This window comes from Podarcis melisellensis (genome assembly GCF_964234715.1).
Source record: "Podarcis melisellensis genome assembly, chromosome: 10".
Taxonomy (NCBI): Eukaryota; Metazoa; Chordata; class Lepidosauria; order Squamata; family Lacertidae; genus Podarcis; species Podarcis melisellensis.
The window spans coordinates 61,650,758-61,667,387 of NC_138542.1; the positions used below are offsets into that span (position 1 = coordinate 61,650,758).

The following is a 16,630-nucleotide window of genomic DNA, read 5'->3' on the forward strand; positions in this document are numbered from 1 at the left end:
GAAAACAATTACAAATCGTTGGCTTCAGTTCGGAGAGGGAATCCCAAATTTCAGGGCTCTTCTCCATGCTGGTAGGGTGGGCAAAGTTTGATTCAGTTTGCACTTAGCGGCAGACCTATCTGTTTCCAAAGCACAAATTGAAATAAAAGCCCATCTTTCGAAATTGGCACTTCTCTAATTTATGCAATACATTTTCCAACCAAGTGATGTGTACAAAAATGCAGAGGCTGCATCCAGTAAAGTGTGCGTAAAAATGCATATAACAGTGAAAATACTAAACAAAATATGTTTCATATTAGGAAAGAATTGTTTGCAAAGTGGTACATTTTAGGCAAGACTGCATACCAAGCGGTGCATAACTGGAGAAAAATACACTGAAATGCAGGTGAGGTTTCATGAGGACTTCTTTTAAAAGGATTTGCAAAGTCCTGTGGAAATGTGGAAAGCTGAACTTCAGAGAAATAGAGAGAAACCAAAAGTGACTGACTCATCCCTCCCTGCTCTGAAAACAACTATGTGCAGTTCTGCTCAGCCCAATTAAGTAAGGATGTTAAATTGGAAGTAACTGAAGAAAGATCAATATTTCCCCTCCCCGCTCTCCTAATACTATATCTCGGAGGTCACTCAGCGAAGTTAATTGGCAGCAGGGTCAAAAGGACAGGCAAAAGAAAGAACTTTAGCCACCTGATACGGAATAAAACTATGGCATGAGGTGAGTATTGTTGCAAATCATCAAGGGTGGTGATGCATAAGAATGTCTTCTCTGTGTGCTCCACCCCCACCCCAGTTATGGAGTGACCCCACTCTGAGATGCGCAGGCTTTATGATGACTGATCAAAGCATGCACCTCTTGACCCAGGCGTCGGTCTGAGTGGGTGCCTTCCCTCCGCCTGCACTGCTCTTTGTTTATTTTATGGTTTTGCTTTATGGTTTCCACGTTCATCCGCATCTCTTTTTTATTGCGATATTTTTGTAACCCATCCTAGGGCCATGCACTGAAGGGCAGGCTGTAACTACAAATCATAAATGAATTGAGAGGACTTGGTGGGCTAGCCATGTAGGAAGCTACTCATCTAGACCCGGAGTGGATTATCTCAAGGAGGAGGAGGAGGAGGAGGAGGCGACGAGGAGGGTTAATGTGCTTCCCACACAATGCCTGGCAGAATTTTTGAAGGCTGGGGATGGAATTGCCTGCGTGTTGCTTTGGCAACTCTCAGAACCCAAGAACCACACTGGATTAGACCAATATCTGACTGGTAGGTATCTATCTGGTGGGGCGGAGCTATTCTTCAGACACTGGTGTCACTGCAGCTTTTTTAGGTGGGGGGAAGGAGATGGAACAGGTTTGCTCAAACCAGTGCGCTCATACAACCCTGACCTTACTGCTCCCTCCCCACAGTTCATCTGGGTAACTTGCAGCGATGTCAATGTCAGGAGAGTGGCTCCACCACACCATACACGTTGCTACTGGTAATGGTTTATCTAGCCCAGCATCTTCTCCCAGAAGACCAGAAGTAGGAGGTGGTGGCCATAGCCCTACTACTGCAGCCCAGCAGATGATACTCAGTGTTCTACAGCCTCTAAACCCAAAGATGCCACAATGATCGTGATTTGTAGCCACTTGTAGACCTCTATCTTCCTTGAATTCATCGGATGCCCTTCTGAAGCCATCTAAGCTTGTGACCAGCACTGCATCTTGTACAGCAGCAAGGTTCATCAATGCATCATGCGCTACATGAAGCACATCAGCTGGTTACTTATAGGCAAATTGTTGGATCCATCCAACAACCTCTGATGGGTTATTTAGGAGGGTTGGGTCCGGCATCACTTTCACTGTTCATGTGTGCCAGTATCCATACTCAGCAGTTACATCTAAACACAGCTCCTTCCTTGGAAGTGTCTTTGGGGTTAAAGGTACACGCAGTAGGCAATAATCACTCATGGACGCCATAAAGATTCAGTCAAGTGTAGAAGTTTTACTTGACAGGCATAAAAGCATATTGGTAGCGAATATATACAGACATTCACCACTGCAGTGATCAAGGCATGCTTAGTCCAACGAGAGACGACAACTCTCTCTCTGCTTCTCTCACCACAAGGCGCAAGCAAGAGAGAGAGAGTCTCCTACTCTTGTCGGACTCTAAGCATGCCTTGATCCCAGCAGTGGTGAATGTCTGTATATATTTGCTACTACAACACCAAGGAAACACCATACTAGACACTGACTCCCAGTCAGGCAAGTTGGACCAGTCACTATATACAAGCAGTGCTTGCAAAAAAGGTTGTGTGTGTTCACCTCTACATTTATCTGCATATGTAAGTAAAAAAGTAAATGACCCCTGGACGGTTACGTCCAGTCAAAGGTGACTATGGGGTTGCTCATCTCGCTTCCAGGCCAAGAGAGCCGGAGTTGGTCCAGAGACAGCTTTCCAGGTCATGTGGCCAGCATGACTAAACCGCTTCTGGTGCAACAGAACACCGTGATGGAAACCAGAGTGCATGGAAATGGCGTTTACCTTCCTGCCACAGTGGTACCTATTTATCTACTTGCACTGGCGTGCTTTCCAACTACTAGGTTGGCAGAAGCTGGGACAGAGTAATGGGAGCTCACCCCATCATGGGGATTCGAACCACCAACTTTCTGATCGGCAAGTCCAAGAGGCTCAGTGGTTTAGACCACAGCGCCACCTGCATATGTAGAGGATTTTTTTCAGTATGCTGAATTCCTGCCTTGTCTCTTGGTGGCCCCCTAACATTAGCCCGGGCTGCCACAGTGGAAACTGCAAGAAGCGAGAATGCTGTTGGGCTCAAGTCCTGTTTGGGGGTTTCCCAGAGACATCTGGTTGGGCACCGTTGTAGCAAGATGTTGGACTAGATGGGCCATTGGCCTGATCCAACAGGTTCTCATGTTCTTATGCCCATTTGCTGTTAGAGCAGGGAACTAGACATCTCCTTGGGGGCTGATGTGGTCCTCCAAGGAAATTTTTCTGGGTCCCAGTGAATTTGCTTGCGGGAGCAAAAAAAAGACAGCACCCCTTCTTAGCGGGCCTGCATGAGTTGTGGGTGGGTGCATGTGAGAGGGTGGTGTGGCAATAGACACAACTGATATGTGGCCCCTGGATGATTGGCAAAGGCTGAATGTGGCTCCTGGGCCAAAATAGTTTAGCCAGCCCTGGCCTCAAAGGAAGGGTAGTGGTTGCCAGTTAGGGATTGCAGAGGGGTTGCCAATCATCCATGTCTTAAGACCCACCAACAAACTCAGCCAGGTTGACCAGTAGAAAACAGGACACATTGCGAAAGAAACAGAGTTCAGGACAAGAAACAGAGTTAATTCAGAGCCCTTTGCACTAACAAAGCAACCGGCATTATCCTCCCTTTTGGACAACTCTTGGAGAGAGATGCCATAAAGGATGGAGATATTAGCCTCCCACTCCACTGAGTGCAATATATGAAAGGCGTAATACGAATCTATTCAAGCAAAGACCTTCATATGCTTCACAGTTCTGAAAATTTGTGATTTTAATGCTTTTTTCAAAAAAAAAAAAAAAAGGCTATAAAACACACCCACACAAGCAATATAAGATTATCAGGGCCAAAATTCTGATTACAGCTTTGGGAGGCTGAAAAGGCAAATTACTTTCCCCTCTAAAAATAAAGTGCATTTGGCAGCTCACTCTGGCTGTTTTTCAAACTTCCTGTCCTTAAAGCTCAATAAATATTGATTTCAGAGGCTTCTCAGTAGACTGGGTTTTTAATTTGTTCCCTTAAGGTTTACTGTAGATAAATGTAGACATTTGCTTTCCAGCAGTTCTGTAGTCTTGACTCTGCTTTTGTCTTGTTATTGCTCTATTGAGGCTGGTCATTTCAACACATGCATTCCACACAAACACAAATGCAGTAATATTTATACAAGGCTTGTGGTAAATGGATCAGATACATCACACCTGTAAATGTGATGCTACGCTAATGGTAACTCACTCATGCTACCACCCAGGCGATTAATACCTTGAAAGCTAACTGAAATTTCATTTCTACCTACCTAATGCTTTTGCCATCGATTTTGTTTTATTAAACAAACTATATAAAATTACTGTTTAGAAACCGAATAACAACACATATCCATCATAATGAATAGATAGGTACACCCACCCCAATTAAATTAACTTGTCTATTATTGTGTGCTGAGGAAAACCTGCCATAGCTTGGAAACTTGAAAGAATAAAAATCCCTGACCTGATACGCTGAGGTGTCAGTCATCTTGGTAAGCTAACCAATTATCTTCCAGCAAAGGCACCACACACTCCAGTAACTAACCAGTAAATATTTAAGAACTTAAGAAGCTCTTTCAAGCTGACTGCTCAGTTATAGTCCAACTCCTGTTCCCACAGTCGCCAACCAAGATGCCCATGGGAAGCTAATAAGAACGACCTGGGCTCAACAGCTCTCTCATGGTTTGTGATAGCCAGCAACTGGCATTCAGAAGCAAAATGCCTCCAACACTGGAGTTCATGCAAATCATAATGAGTAGCCACTGGTAGCCTGGTCCTCTTTCAATTTCTCTGATCCTCTTTCAAGCCATCCAAGTTGGCAGCTTTCACTACATCTTCTGGGAGCTAATTCCTTAGTTTAACTCTGTTCTGGAGGTAGATCATAGCTAGTGTGGCTCGTAGCTAGCAGTGGCGTGTGGTGAGTGGACTAGCGGGACTAGGCTAGTCCCCTAAATGTTCCATTGGCTCCTCCTAGGAAGCTTCTGCCCAAGTTAGGGAAGGAGGCACAATGTGCATTTGTGAGATATCAGGACCTTGTGATGTCACATGAGCAACATCCCCCCCCCCGCCGCCGTCCATCACCCTCGCCTTTGGCCCTATCTGTTCCCCTATGAACAATTTCATTACACAATACTGGGTATTAATACCAATAATTTACAAAGCTTGTGTTGATATTTTTCAGCGGCTACGTTGCAGCTCATTCTTAAGCTTTAGTTATCTCCCGCTTGGATTACTGCCATGTGCTCTACGTGGGGCTACCTTTGAAGATGACCCGGAAACTACAACTAATCCAGAATGCGACAGCTAGACTGGTGACTGGGAGTGGCCACCAATACCATATAACACTGGTCTTGAAAGACCTACATTGACTCTCAGTACATTTCTGGGCACAATTCAAAGTGTTGGTACTGACCTTTAGAGCCCTAAACGACCTCAGTCCAGTATACCTGAAGGAGTGTCTCCACCCCCATTGTTCTGCCCAGACACTGAGGTCCAGCGCCAAGGGCCTTCTGGTGGTTCCCTCACTGCAAGAAGCAAAGTTACAGGGAACCAGGCAGAGGGCCTTCTCGGTGGTGGCACCCGCCCTGTGGAACACCCTCCCACCAGATGTCAAAGGAAAAAACAACCACCAGTCTTTTAGAAGACATCTGAAGGCAGTTCTGTTTAGGGAAGCATTTAATATCTGAAGGATTATTGTATTTTAATATTTTGTTGGAAGCCACCCAGAATGGCTGGGGAAACCCAGCTAAATGGGTGGGGTATAAATTATCATCACCATCACCATCACCATCATCATCATCATCACTTAGGTGCGCCAATTGCTGCAAAACTCTTCTAGTCAACTACTAAGGCATGAGGTGAAGGAAGCTTGGCTAAAACTCTGAATTCCTGTTTGCAGCTGAGGACATGTGGCAATGTTCTGTTGCAGGCACTGTGTATTAAGAAGCTAACATTCTTTACCATACCTCTGCCACAGCACCATTCTGAAAAGCGGTGTTGGTATTTTCCTTGAAGGCCAGAGGAAATGAGCTCCAAATGCAATAGCAGCTAGAGGGAGACACAAAGCACTGCAAAGAATTTGCTTCTTGCACAAAAGTTTTTTAAAAAAATAAATAGATAAGTGCAAATATTTGCTATCATGCAAATCCAGTCCATTACGTCACAGAAGTCATCTCATTAACTTCTGTGTGCTAGTGCAAGCCTCTACCTAGCACCTTTAAGAAGATCCCTCCTGGATCAAACCAATGGCCCATCTAGTCCAGCTTCCTGTTCTCACAGTGGCCATCAAGATGCCTGTGGGAAGCCTGCAAGCAGGACCTGGGTACAACTCTGCACTTGTGATCCCCAGCAACTGACATTCAGAAGAATACTGCCTCCAACAGAGGAGGCAGAACTTAGCCATCATAGCGAAGAGCCATTGGTAGCCATATCCTCACTGGCAATTTCATTTCCCAGAAGGTGGAAGAAGCAACAAGGGGATCATCTGCCTTGGACCTAGTCCTCACCAACAGGGAAAAGCTGGTCAATGAAGCAAAAGTACTGGGAACCTTAGGAGGAAGTGACCATGTCCTCTTGGGTTTCATGATCCAGAGGCAAGGGAAAGCTTACATGCACTCTGGACTTTAAGAAGGCTGGTTTCAAAAAGCTTGAGGAACTATTGGGTGAGATCCCATACTCAATGAGAAGGAAGCTCAAGATGGATGGGAGTTTCTTAATGGTGAAGCACTGAAGACACCAATTCCAACAAGAAATAAAAGAAGGAGGCATAAGGAGCTTCAAATATCTCAAGGGCTGCCACATGAGAAGATGGAGCAACCTTGTTTTCTCCTGCTCTGGAGGGTAGGGGTCAAACCAATGGCTTCATGTTACAAGAAAGGAGATTCCAACTAACCATCAGAAAGAACTTTCTGGCAGTAAGAGCTGTTCAACAGCAAAACAGACTTCCTCAGAAGGCTGTGGACTCTCCTTCATTGGAGGTTTTTAAGCTGAGGTTGGATGGCCATCTGTCATGGATGCTTTAGTTGAGATTCCTGCATTGCAGGAGGTTGGACAAGACGGACCTCGGGGTCTCTTCCAACTCTTCAGTTATATTATTCCTCCGCAGATATGACCTATCTCCTTTTAAAGCCCTCCAAGCTGGTGGCCATCACTTCATTTTGTGGGAGCAAATTTCATAGTTTAGCTACGTGCGTGCTGTGTGAAGGAATCGGGTGCCTTCTGCTTTGATTATGGTTGCTTTATTAAACACGCAGCTGGGAGGAGTAGTGATGACATTAACTCAGGACATGAAAGCAGTACCAGATATATACGAAGAGCGAGGCGGGCTTGAGGGTCACTCCGAGCTTGGAGACCAATGGAACATGGCGGTATCCTAGAAACAAACCAAGAAGGAAGAAGATTTTTTCCCCAAACAATGTCCTAAATCTAAAATGCACATCCAATAATATATGATGAAGGAAGGAGCTTAAAAAAAAAATACCATGCCAATTTTTTAAAAAGTAAATCCACACATGTGATGCGTACAGACCATGCTTTTAAAGCACATTGCTTCCTTTGCCCCCAAATCCCCAGTTCTGTAGTTTGTTAAGGATGGAAGGAATCACAATCCTGGGAGGGGTAAACTACAGTTCCCAGGATTCTTGGGGAAGGGGCAGTTATGCACTTTCAATGTGTTTCAAATGCATGTTGTGTGTGCAGCCATGTTCATACAATCCTTGGGGAACTACCTATGTGGAAAAGCAAGAGACCAGGTTCTTCCAGAGAGTTAATGCAGCCTGGTCAAAGAAATTGGGTATGCCCAGTGGAGAATTTGCTTTTTCTTTCTGCCACCCCATGGCACACCCCATTTTCTGGCCCTGTGGATCACTGCTAGATGAGAAATGTCAGTGGAGAGCTCTGAGAGGCCTCCATGTACGGGCTTCCTACTCTGCCACACTAGAGAGGCCTCCACCCATGGACTTCCTGCTCTGCCTATGGCAGGGGTGTGGACCCTCAGCATCCTACAGCCCCTTGGCCTATGCTCTACGTGGGGCTACCTTTGAAGGTGACTCGGAAACTGCAATTAATCCAGAATGCGGCAGCTAGACTGGTGGCTGGGAGTGGCCACCGAGACCATATAACACCGGTCCTGAAAGATCTTCATTGGCTCCCAGTACGTTTCCGAGCACAATTCAAAGTGTTGGCACTGACCTTTAAGGCCCTAAATGGCCTCGGTCCTGTATAGCTGAAGGAGCGTCTCCACCGCCATCATTCTGCCCGGACACTGAGGTCCAGCACCAAGGGCCTTCTGGCAGTTCCCTCACTGCAAGAAGTGAGGTTACAGGGAACCAGGCAGAGGGCCTTCTTGGTAGTGGTGCCCGCCCTGTGGAACGCCCTTCCAGCAGATGTCAAGGCAATAAACAACTATTTTACTTTTAAAAGACACCTGAAGGCGGCCCTGTGTAGGAAAGTTTATAATGTCTGACGCCATATTGTTTTTGATATATGGTTGGAAGCCACCTAGAGTGGCTGGAGAGACCCAGTCAGATGGGAGGGGTATAAATAATAAATTATTCTTATTCTTATTGGCCACACTCCCAGCAACTATGATTGCTTCTTAAGAGACCTATGTGTCCCCTGCAGAACACACAGAGTATTGGATAATATGGAGATCTGGCCCTCCAATTCTCCCCAGGCCACACACGCTCTGCAGACACAGCTCCCAGTGGCCCTGTTTTGTAACCCCATTGAATGCTTGAAACGTATCTTCTGAAGGTGCCTTCTGCTTGCCTGAAGGAGAGAGAGAGAGGTGAGTGTATGGTTCTGGGGTGGGGGTCATCACAAGGGCCAAAGCTGACCCTCCAGGTCTCTCTGTCTGGTCCTTGGAACTCTCCTCAATCCATACTCCTCACTGGCCCTGTTCGCCTCCCAGGTGCTTTTGCCTGGCTGCAATGTGTTCTTAAACACTCACAATGCCTCTTGCTTGTCTGAATGGACAAGGTCCATTGTAGAAACTAGCTGACCACATAAGGTCAAATTTGCATCCATGTGGCCCCTGGAAGGTTGCCCAGGAGGGAATATGGCCCTCAAGCTGAAAAATGTTCACTGCTTCTGTCATAGAAGGAAAAGTTCTTTTGATCTTGCAAAATAAAAAAGAAAGTTGTCTAACTATTTTGCTTCTTCGTTTCTTTTGGCACTCTTGACAGTAGAGATTTACTTTAGCTTTCCCAGAAAATCATCCTTGTATGCCATTTAAAGTAATAATCTCTCTTTATTTTGTACTGCTAACTTCATACGGGTAGGTTTGAATGCATTTTTATTTGTGGTTTTCCTGTGCCTTGATATTGATAAATAGACATCTTCCTCTTCCATAATAGCATTGCTAGATTTAGTCTGACAGCACATAGACTTTGTTGTCTTGTTAGAGACTAAATATTTCAAGACGATTCATGTAGCCTGAAATACAGCTTAATAATTCTATGGATATTTCATTGGGTTGTGGATATAATATTAAACTCAAAGAAATATTTTATAAACTGATTTTATGTGGGAGTTTTTTTAAATAAATAAATAAATAAATATTGTAGCTACAAAACAAGTATGAACCCGTTTGATGGTTTTCTATCGCACAAACTTTTAAATTCTCCTAAAATGACTATATTGATTTAAAGGCTGCCTTTGTCTATGGCTGATTTGGCTAATTTAATTCCTCTGTACAAAACTGTAAGTTATTTCACCCCAATCTAGAGCTCTGTAGCCACTCCAGCAACAGGGCAGCTGTATCAGCGCAGTGCAAAATTGTCTCAAACTCCACCATGAACGGGGAGACCCATTCATTGGGACAAATATTCGTTGTCCCCGAGAGGGGGCAATGACAATAAAGATAATATTATTATTATTATTATTATTATTATTATTATTATTATTATTTTGTGTGTGTGCATGCTGACTCCTCCCATCCCTGCTTAATCTTACCTTTATTCAGGCTCATAACTGGCAAAGTAAATTGACCGAGGAAGTCATTTGCAGTTAGTGCCATCTGATCTTCTAAAACAAAGCGTATTAAGGCAAGATCGGGAACATTGATGTTAAACGTGAATGTTTCATTCCATCTAGGATTCAAAGCTGCAAGAAACAGGAGGGGAAATCTAGTTGTTGGACATGCGTTTTTGAACAGAGCTCCGCTGAACATCTCACCCAAGTTCATGGTGTGTTAGACTTACCATTGTTCTTTATGACAGAAGTCTGCTGTTTATTCATATCTCCAGGAACTCCATGAATCTCTATCTTGACTACAGGATCAGCCTTGTTACTCTTGGATAGGTTGCTTGGTGGCAGCTGGCAACCACTGATAATCTGCATAAAGGAAATCAACCACCAGCATGAATGAATTGCTCAAATTACAGAGATACGTTCCCACAAGAATCCACTTTGAGACTGCTCCTTTCACTGTTGGAAGATCTGAAGTGGCGCTGGTGCCTCTGGAGATGCTGAACTCAAGGTGTCTTCTTGTCTGCCCACTCCCCTTTTTTTGTCTACACATGTTCACTCCACACACTTAAAGAGAACTAGTGTGGAATGGCAGCACGCTCCGTGTCGTCTGAATAAAAGATGACACGGTCCAGGCTGCTAGGGCTTTGGGGGTGAGCACCAGGGCTAGGCATCCCCACCCCACCCCACCCCCCAAAAAAACCCACGGGCAAGTGGGGACTCCAGGGATTGCCAATCAGAAGGTCAGCAGTTCAAATCCCCGTGACGGGGTGAGCTCCCGTTGATGGGTCCCAGCTCCTGCCCACCTAGCAGTTCGAAAGCACATCAAAGGGCAAGTAGATAAATAGTTACTGCTCCGGCGGGAAGGTAAAAAGCATTTCCGTGCACTGCTCTGGTTCTCCAGAAGTGGCTTAGTCATGCTGGCCAGATAACCCAGAAGCTGTCTGCGGACAAACGCCGGCTCCCTCGGCCTATAGATGAGCGTGCAACCTCAGAGTCATCTGCGACTGGACCTAACAGTCAGTGGTACCTTTATCTTTACCTTTTACTGCACTGAAATTGATTCACTCTACCTTTTTCTGTTTTTGCTCTTGTTGCAACAACAACATGGAATTGTATCCAGGTAAGAATTACTCAGAATAACTCTAAGTAGGTCTACTCTAAGTAGGACAAGCATGGGAGACAACCCATCATCATTATTTTATAACAACAATATTGCTAGTGTGGTTATAGTATGAGGGTAGACAGCCCCAGCATCAAATGATGGAGGGCACTCTGAATTTCTGAATTTACAAATTTCACATGATACAACCCTAGCCAACATGGCCAATGGTCAGAAGTGATGGGAGTTGTAGTCCAGCAACCTCTGGACTACAAACGGTGAAATTTCACAGTCCAATTCAACCCTGGGATGAGAGCTTTGAAAATGCCACATAAATAAATACTACAGCACTCCACGGTGTCATCCTCTTTAAGTCTCTTGAGATTTTCAGAATTACAACCATTAGCCCTACTAAGAAGATTGCTATAGCATGGATCCCTATATAGTGTTCAATCTTTCTCCCACTGTCAACAACAGGAGTCATCCATTATCTGCTGCGGAAGGAGGAAAAACATCCATAAGTATATATGATTTAAATGCTTTAGAAAAGATTCACTTTACCATAAATATAAAAATAAGATGTTATAAAATCAGCAGAACACAGAGTCGTCCAGGACCAGTATTGTATAACACAAAATGTATAGGCATAGACCCCCCCAGAGTGCTTGGGTGATACCTATATCTCAAACACTTTCTTGTTTCATATGATTCACTAACTTTCAAATTATACTTTGGAGAACTTCGGGAGTTTCTCAGAAGCTTGTCAGGGGTTTCTTAATCAGATGAATCATTATGACAGATAAGCTTTCATTACCAAAACCTCAAAGTTTTTTTTGGTTTTTTTTTTAAAAAAACTATGATGCAATAATTCATTAATCCAATGAAGCTGAATGTTGGAAAATTCAGAATAGATAAAAGGAAGTGCTTTTTCACACAGTATATAGTTAAACTGTGAAACTCAATCACACAGGAGGCACTGTAGGACACCAAATTGGCTGGCTTTAAAAGAGGCTTAGACAAATTCATGGAGGGCAAGGCTATTGATGTCTATCTTGTACTTCTACTTGTCAGGTGTATTATGCCTCTTAATGCATTAGGGTTGTCCTGCCTTTGAATAGGGAGGTTCTTTTTCACCAATACTCTTTGATAGACCAATTCTCCACAAATTAGTCCAACCTATTCTTACAAATCTCCAAGGAAGGAAAGTCCACCGCCTCTCGTGGAAGACTGTTCCACTGCTGAATCCTTCTTACTGTCAGAAAGGTCTTCCTGCTATTTAGTCAGAATCTCCTTTCTTGTAACTTGAATTCATTGGTTGGGGCCCTAGCCTCTGGAGCAGGAGAAAACAAGCTTGCTTCATCCTCCATGTGACAGCCCTTGAGATGTTTGAAGATGGCTATCACATCTTCTCTTTACCCAGGCTAAACATACCAATTCCCTCAACCATTCCTTATGAAGGAGGGAGAAAAATATCTGGCCTTGTTTAACATGCATTTTTTTAAAAAATAACGGTGAACAAAATCTTTGTTAAAGGTTGGCAAGATGGGAAGAGAATGCTTATTCTGTAGCCAGACCACACCTCCCCCCCCCCAAAAAAAACCCCACACTGTACACCGCTGGTATTTAATAACCTGTCAAATGTCTTTGATAACTATTTGCAGCTTGCTGGCCACAGAATTTATAGTATTTGAGGTATTTTCAACAACAAGCATAGGAGAGTACCAGGAAATATTACAGATAATAAATCAAACCTGTTTGATTTATTTTTGTTCAAACAGGCAATTTTCCAGAACCATCTCTGTACATGAATATCACAGCTTGCCCTGAAAGGTTTAATTCAATTTGCCTCTCTCTATTTTCAACATGCTACGGTAATGTTCTAAATTGCAGCTGAAGAATGACCTAGGTGTACTGAGAACGAGATCCTTGTAAATAACAGTATTTAATGAGGCTGCCTTGTAAGCAAAATGCCAGAATTTTTGGAAAGTTCAGTTTCGTTCTTGGATGCTGCAAATTAGATTTAATCCCATTCCGGGGATATATTGTAGCTGGGGGGCTAGAGAGGGTAAACTGTAACTATACCCCTGCATTCCTATCCTAGCCCTATTGAATTCTGTGGGACTTACTTCAGAGTTGGGATCTAATAAGGCATCATTTTCCATGCTGCTCTGCGTTCTTTGCATGCAGAATTGTTTCTGTTCTGCTGCAGTCGGTTTTCTGCCAAAAACTACATTATTTATCTCGCTATCCATGGTGGCAAAATTTACATAAGTTACGTAATTAATTAGATAAATCGCATCAGTTATGTTGATGTTATTCCGCCCCCTTCATTTCCGTGCAAAGGAAATACAAAACCGATGGGGGGAACATAAGCAATTGTGTATCATTTACAGGCTGGCAGCAAAAACAGCAGCTAATGCCAATTGTACTTGCTGAATTGATTTCTCTTCCAGACATGGAATAAGTAAGTGAACAATGGTCATTTCTGCTCCTGTTTCTGAATTCTCTGACATCCCTCATTTTGAGTAGGCATGATTAGGGTTGCCCACAGAAAACTCTGCCTCCAGGAAGGGTTTCCCAGTTCAGAGCTACCCTGCTGGATCAGACCAAAGATCCATCTAGCATTCTGCTTCCAAACATGGCCAACTGCATGTTTCTGTGAAGATCACAAGTTGGTCGTGAAGCGAGTGCTGGGTCATGGGCAACAGCCTGGAGAAATTCAGGAGCTGGGAAATGAGAGGCTGGAGTAAAAATTAAGAAAGATGCAGCAGCAACAGAGCAGAGGGCCAAAGAACAAGCTAGGGGACCAAAGAATTATCAGGATGCAAGAGAAAGAATTCTGAAGGCAGGGATCCAGATGAAGAGGGAAAATACAAGATACAGGTGGTGCTCAGGCAGATCTTGTTGCTCAAGCAAGATTTAGCTTGAGAAAAGAGGCTCTCTAAACTCTCTTCTGTTCAGAAAGATCTAGCGATCAGCCTGGGTGGGCAGAGTCAACCCAGAAGGTCAATCTGAGATGGTTGCCAACTGCAGTTCAACAGTTCACCACATGGGGCAGCCACATGGATTCCAGCAGTTCCTGGCATTGTACCGCCATCACCTTTTTTTGGTTTCAGTCTCTGGTATGAAAATGTACATACCCTGAACATAAAGTCTGTACTTCTGAATATGGAGCCCCCATTTAGCTCTCATGATTAAGGCTGCTCCTAGCATTTACTGCATTCTTCTTAGTTCAAAGTCTGCTGTTTAAATCCATGGGTTGTATTACTCCTATTAGTATTACTCCTACTCATGAGTATACCCATTGAAATTAATGGATACAAGTAACTTAAGGTATATTAATTTCAGTGTGTCTGTTCTGAGCATGGATGGAAGGATTTGTCAATTCTGGTTTTCCCCATTTGTCACTGTACCAGTCTTACATTCAGTGCTCCACATTTCTACAGCAATCTGGGAAAATTCATCTGCTTTTTTCTCCCCGTAAACACAGTTTTGCAAGCAATTTCCCCTAATATGGTGTGTTTTGTATGTTATTCTCCCTAATGTGTTTATTTTCATGCACATTCTCCCCAAATATATGAATTCTGTACACATTGTCTGATTGCACAACTACACTGCAAATTGAGATAAGTGAAAATTTTGAGGAATAGGTTTGCATCTTTAGGTAGGGCTGGAAAAGTCTCCTGTCTGAAACACTGGATGCTATCAGTGCAGACCTTGCATGGGGCCTTCCAAATGTTGCTGGCCTACAACTGCCATCAACCTTGATGAACTGGGGCCATAGGCACCAACTTCAGGGGGTCCTGGGGGCCAGGGCACCCTCAAAAAAACCCCTATGGGTGCAGGGCCCTGTCCTTGCCACCACTGAACCGCCCACTGCCTGCCACTGAACAGGACTGAGCCAATGGGGAAGTCTACTGTGTGCTGTCCAGGGTGCTGATCACTCCTTAGAAAGAGATGCATTGCACTGTCCTAGCTGGTTGGATTTGAAAGGACTTAACCATGCTTGACTAGACTTACGCAGATTCCCTCAGCAGGACAGGGTAGGGATTTTACCTGTGGGCACATGGGCCAAGAGTCACCAGTGATGTACAACTGAAATGTTCAACCAGTAATGAATTTGGGATATTTTCTTTTTTTAAAAAAAAAAATAGAGCTTAGGAGAAGTAAGGTAAAGATAAAAGGTAAAGGACTCCTGTATGGTTAAGTCCAGTCAAAGGCGACTATGAGGCTGCGGTGCTCATCTCGCTTTTAGGCCAAGGGAGCCGGCGTTTGTCCACAGACAGCTTTCTGGGTCATGTGGCCAGCATGACTAAACCGCTTCTGGCACAACAGGACACTGTGATGGAAACCAGAGTGCACGGAAACACCATTTACCTTCCCGCTGCAGCGGTACCCATTTATCTGCTTGCTCTGGTATGCTTTCTTTTATTATTATTTTTTATTATTAATAATATTTTTATTAAAGTTTTATAATTACAAATATCATGTACCATAATCCAATCCTACCTTTACAATCCCCACCCTCCCACTGGCATCCCTCATTTTCCCCTTCTGGTTTGTTACATTGTTTGTTGTATGCTACATGTATATATATATATACTATTAAATGTTCTTACATTGTCATCCTCCATTTTGAAATTCAATAAAGTTGTGAAAGATTATTCAAATCTTGACAATGAGTCCATTTCTTTTTGTTGTTTCTGCAAGTATCTTGTAAAAAATTCCTTTTTAAAGTCACTGTTGTCATTTTCGCTCTGGTATGCTTTCGAACTGCCAGGTTGGCAGGAGCTGGGACAGAGCAATGGGAGCTCACCCCATCGCACAGATTGGAACTGCTGACCTTCCAATCAGCAAGCCCAAGAGGCTCAGTGGTTTATAATACATAAGTATCATATATGAATGATAAGTGAAAGGTTGAATGAAACCTTCTTACCCTTACTGTAAGTGTAAGTGCTCTGAATTTCATGTTTACGTCATGTGGGTTGAAGTCTGTGTCTCTCTTTCTCAGGAATTCTGGTTTTAAGATATAACCAGAGCCACCGTTGTCCAAATACTTTCCATTCAGTAGATCCATCTGTACTCCTGGTGTCTGGAAGTTTAAGGCCACTGCAAGCAGGGGAAGAGATATTTTCAGTTGCATACAAGGTATTGTGTGAGCAGTTGTTGTTGTTTTTAATGCAACTGAAGTAATGACTAATTTTCAGAAATATGTCCCCCCTACACACACACACACACACACACACCAGGATCTGATGAAACACACACATACAGAGACATTGAAAAAACAAATGGGAGTGATGAAACTGCAAGGGCTGGGCCTCTGAATTTCTGGTGCATGCAGTGATCACATATCACAACACTTGCACATTTTGCTCTATGCACCTTATCAGCACGTGCTTGTAACCTCTTCTCCTGCCAGCTGAGGTGTGGGGCTCTGGCTCCTGTGCACATCTCATGGGGATCGTGGGATAACATACCTCCCCACTCTTTAAAATGCAGTTCAGAAAAACTCTTGGTGGTTTCATCATCTATCCTATGCAACTGTTCCGTGGGGCACAGAGCTAGGGACAGCTTCCTAGAGGCTAGAAGGGTGTTTGCATGTGTATCCAGAGCACTTTTGGAGTTGCTGTAAGTGCATGTTTTTGTCAATAAAGAATTAACTATCAGATGTGTACCTTCCTTGGCTGGGGGTGTCTAGGGCAGAACGGGGTGGAGCAACAATTCTAAATTTCATCTTTGTACAGCAGCCTAGTTTCTACACATGTGGATGGCTCAGTTGGATAGAGCG

General features: G+C 43.8%; 1 protein-coding gene across 1 annotated transcript in view; it reads right to left on the bottom strand.

The window, feature by feature from the left end:
• Positions 1-6,990: 6,990 nt before the first annotated feature.
• LOC309378620 (1-phosphatidylinositol 4,5-bisphosphate phosphodiesterase zeta-1-like) overlaps positions 6,991-16,630 on the bottom strand; it is a 42,353-nt gene continuing 32,713 nt past the window's right edge. Inside the window, exons 10-13 of the mRNA XM_081927035.1 lie at positions 15,776-15,948; positions 9,971-10,103; positions 9,723-9,872; positions 6,991-7,140 (exon numbers count right to left, since the gene is read on the bottom strand). Coding sequence (XP_081783161.1) covers positions 7,043-7,140; positions 9,723-9,872; positions 9,971-10,103; positions 15,776-15,948 — 554 coding nt within the window. The 3' untranslated portion in view covers positions 6,991-7,042. The remainder of the gene's footprint in view (positions 7,141-9,722; positions 9,873-9,970; positions 10,104-15,775; positions 15,949-16,630) is intronic.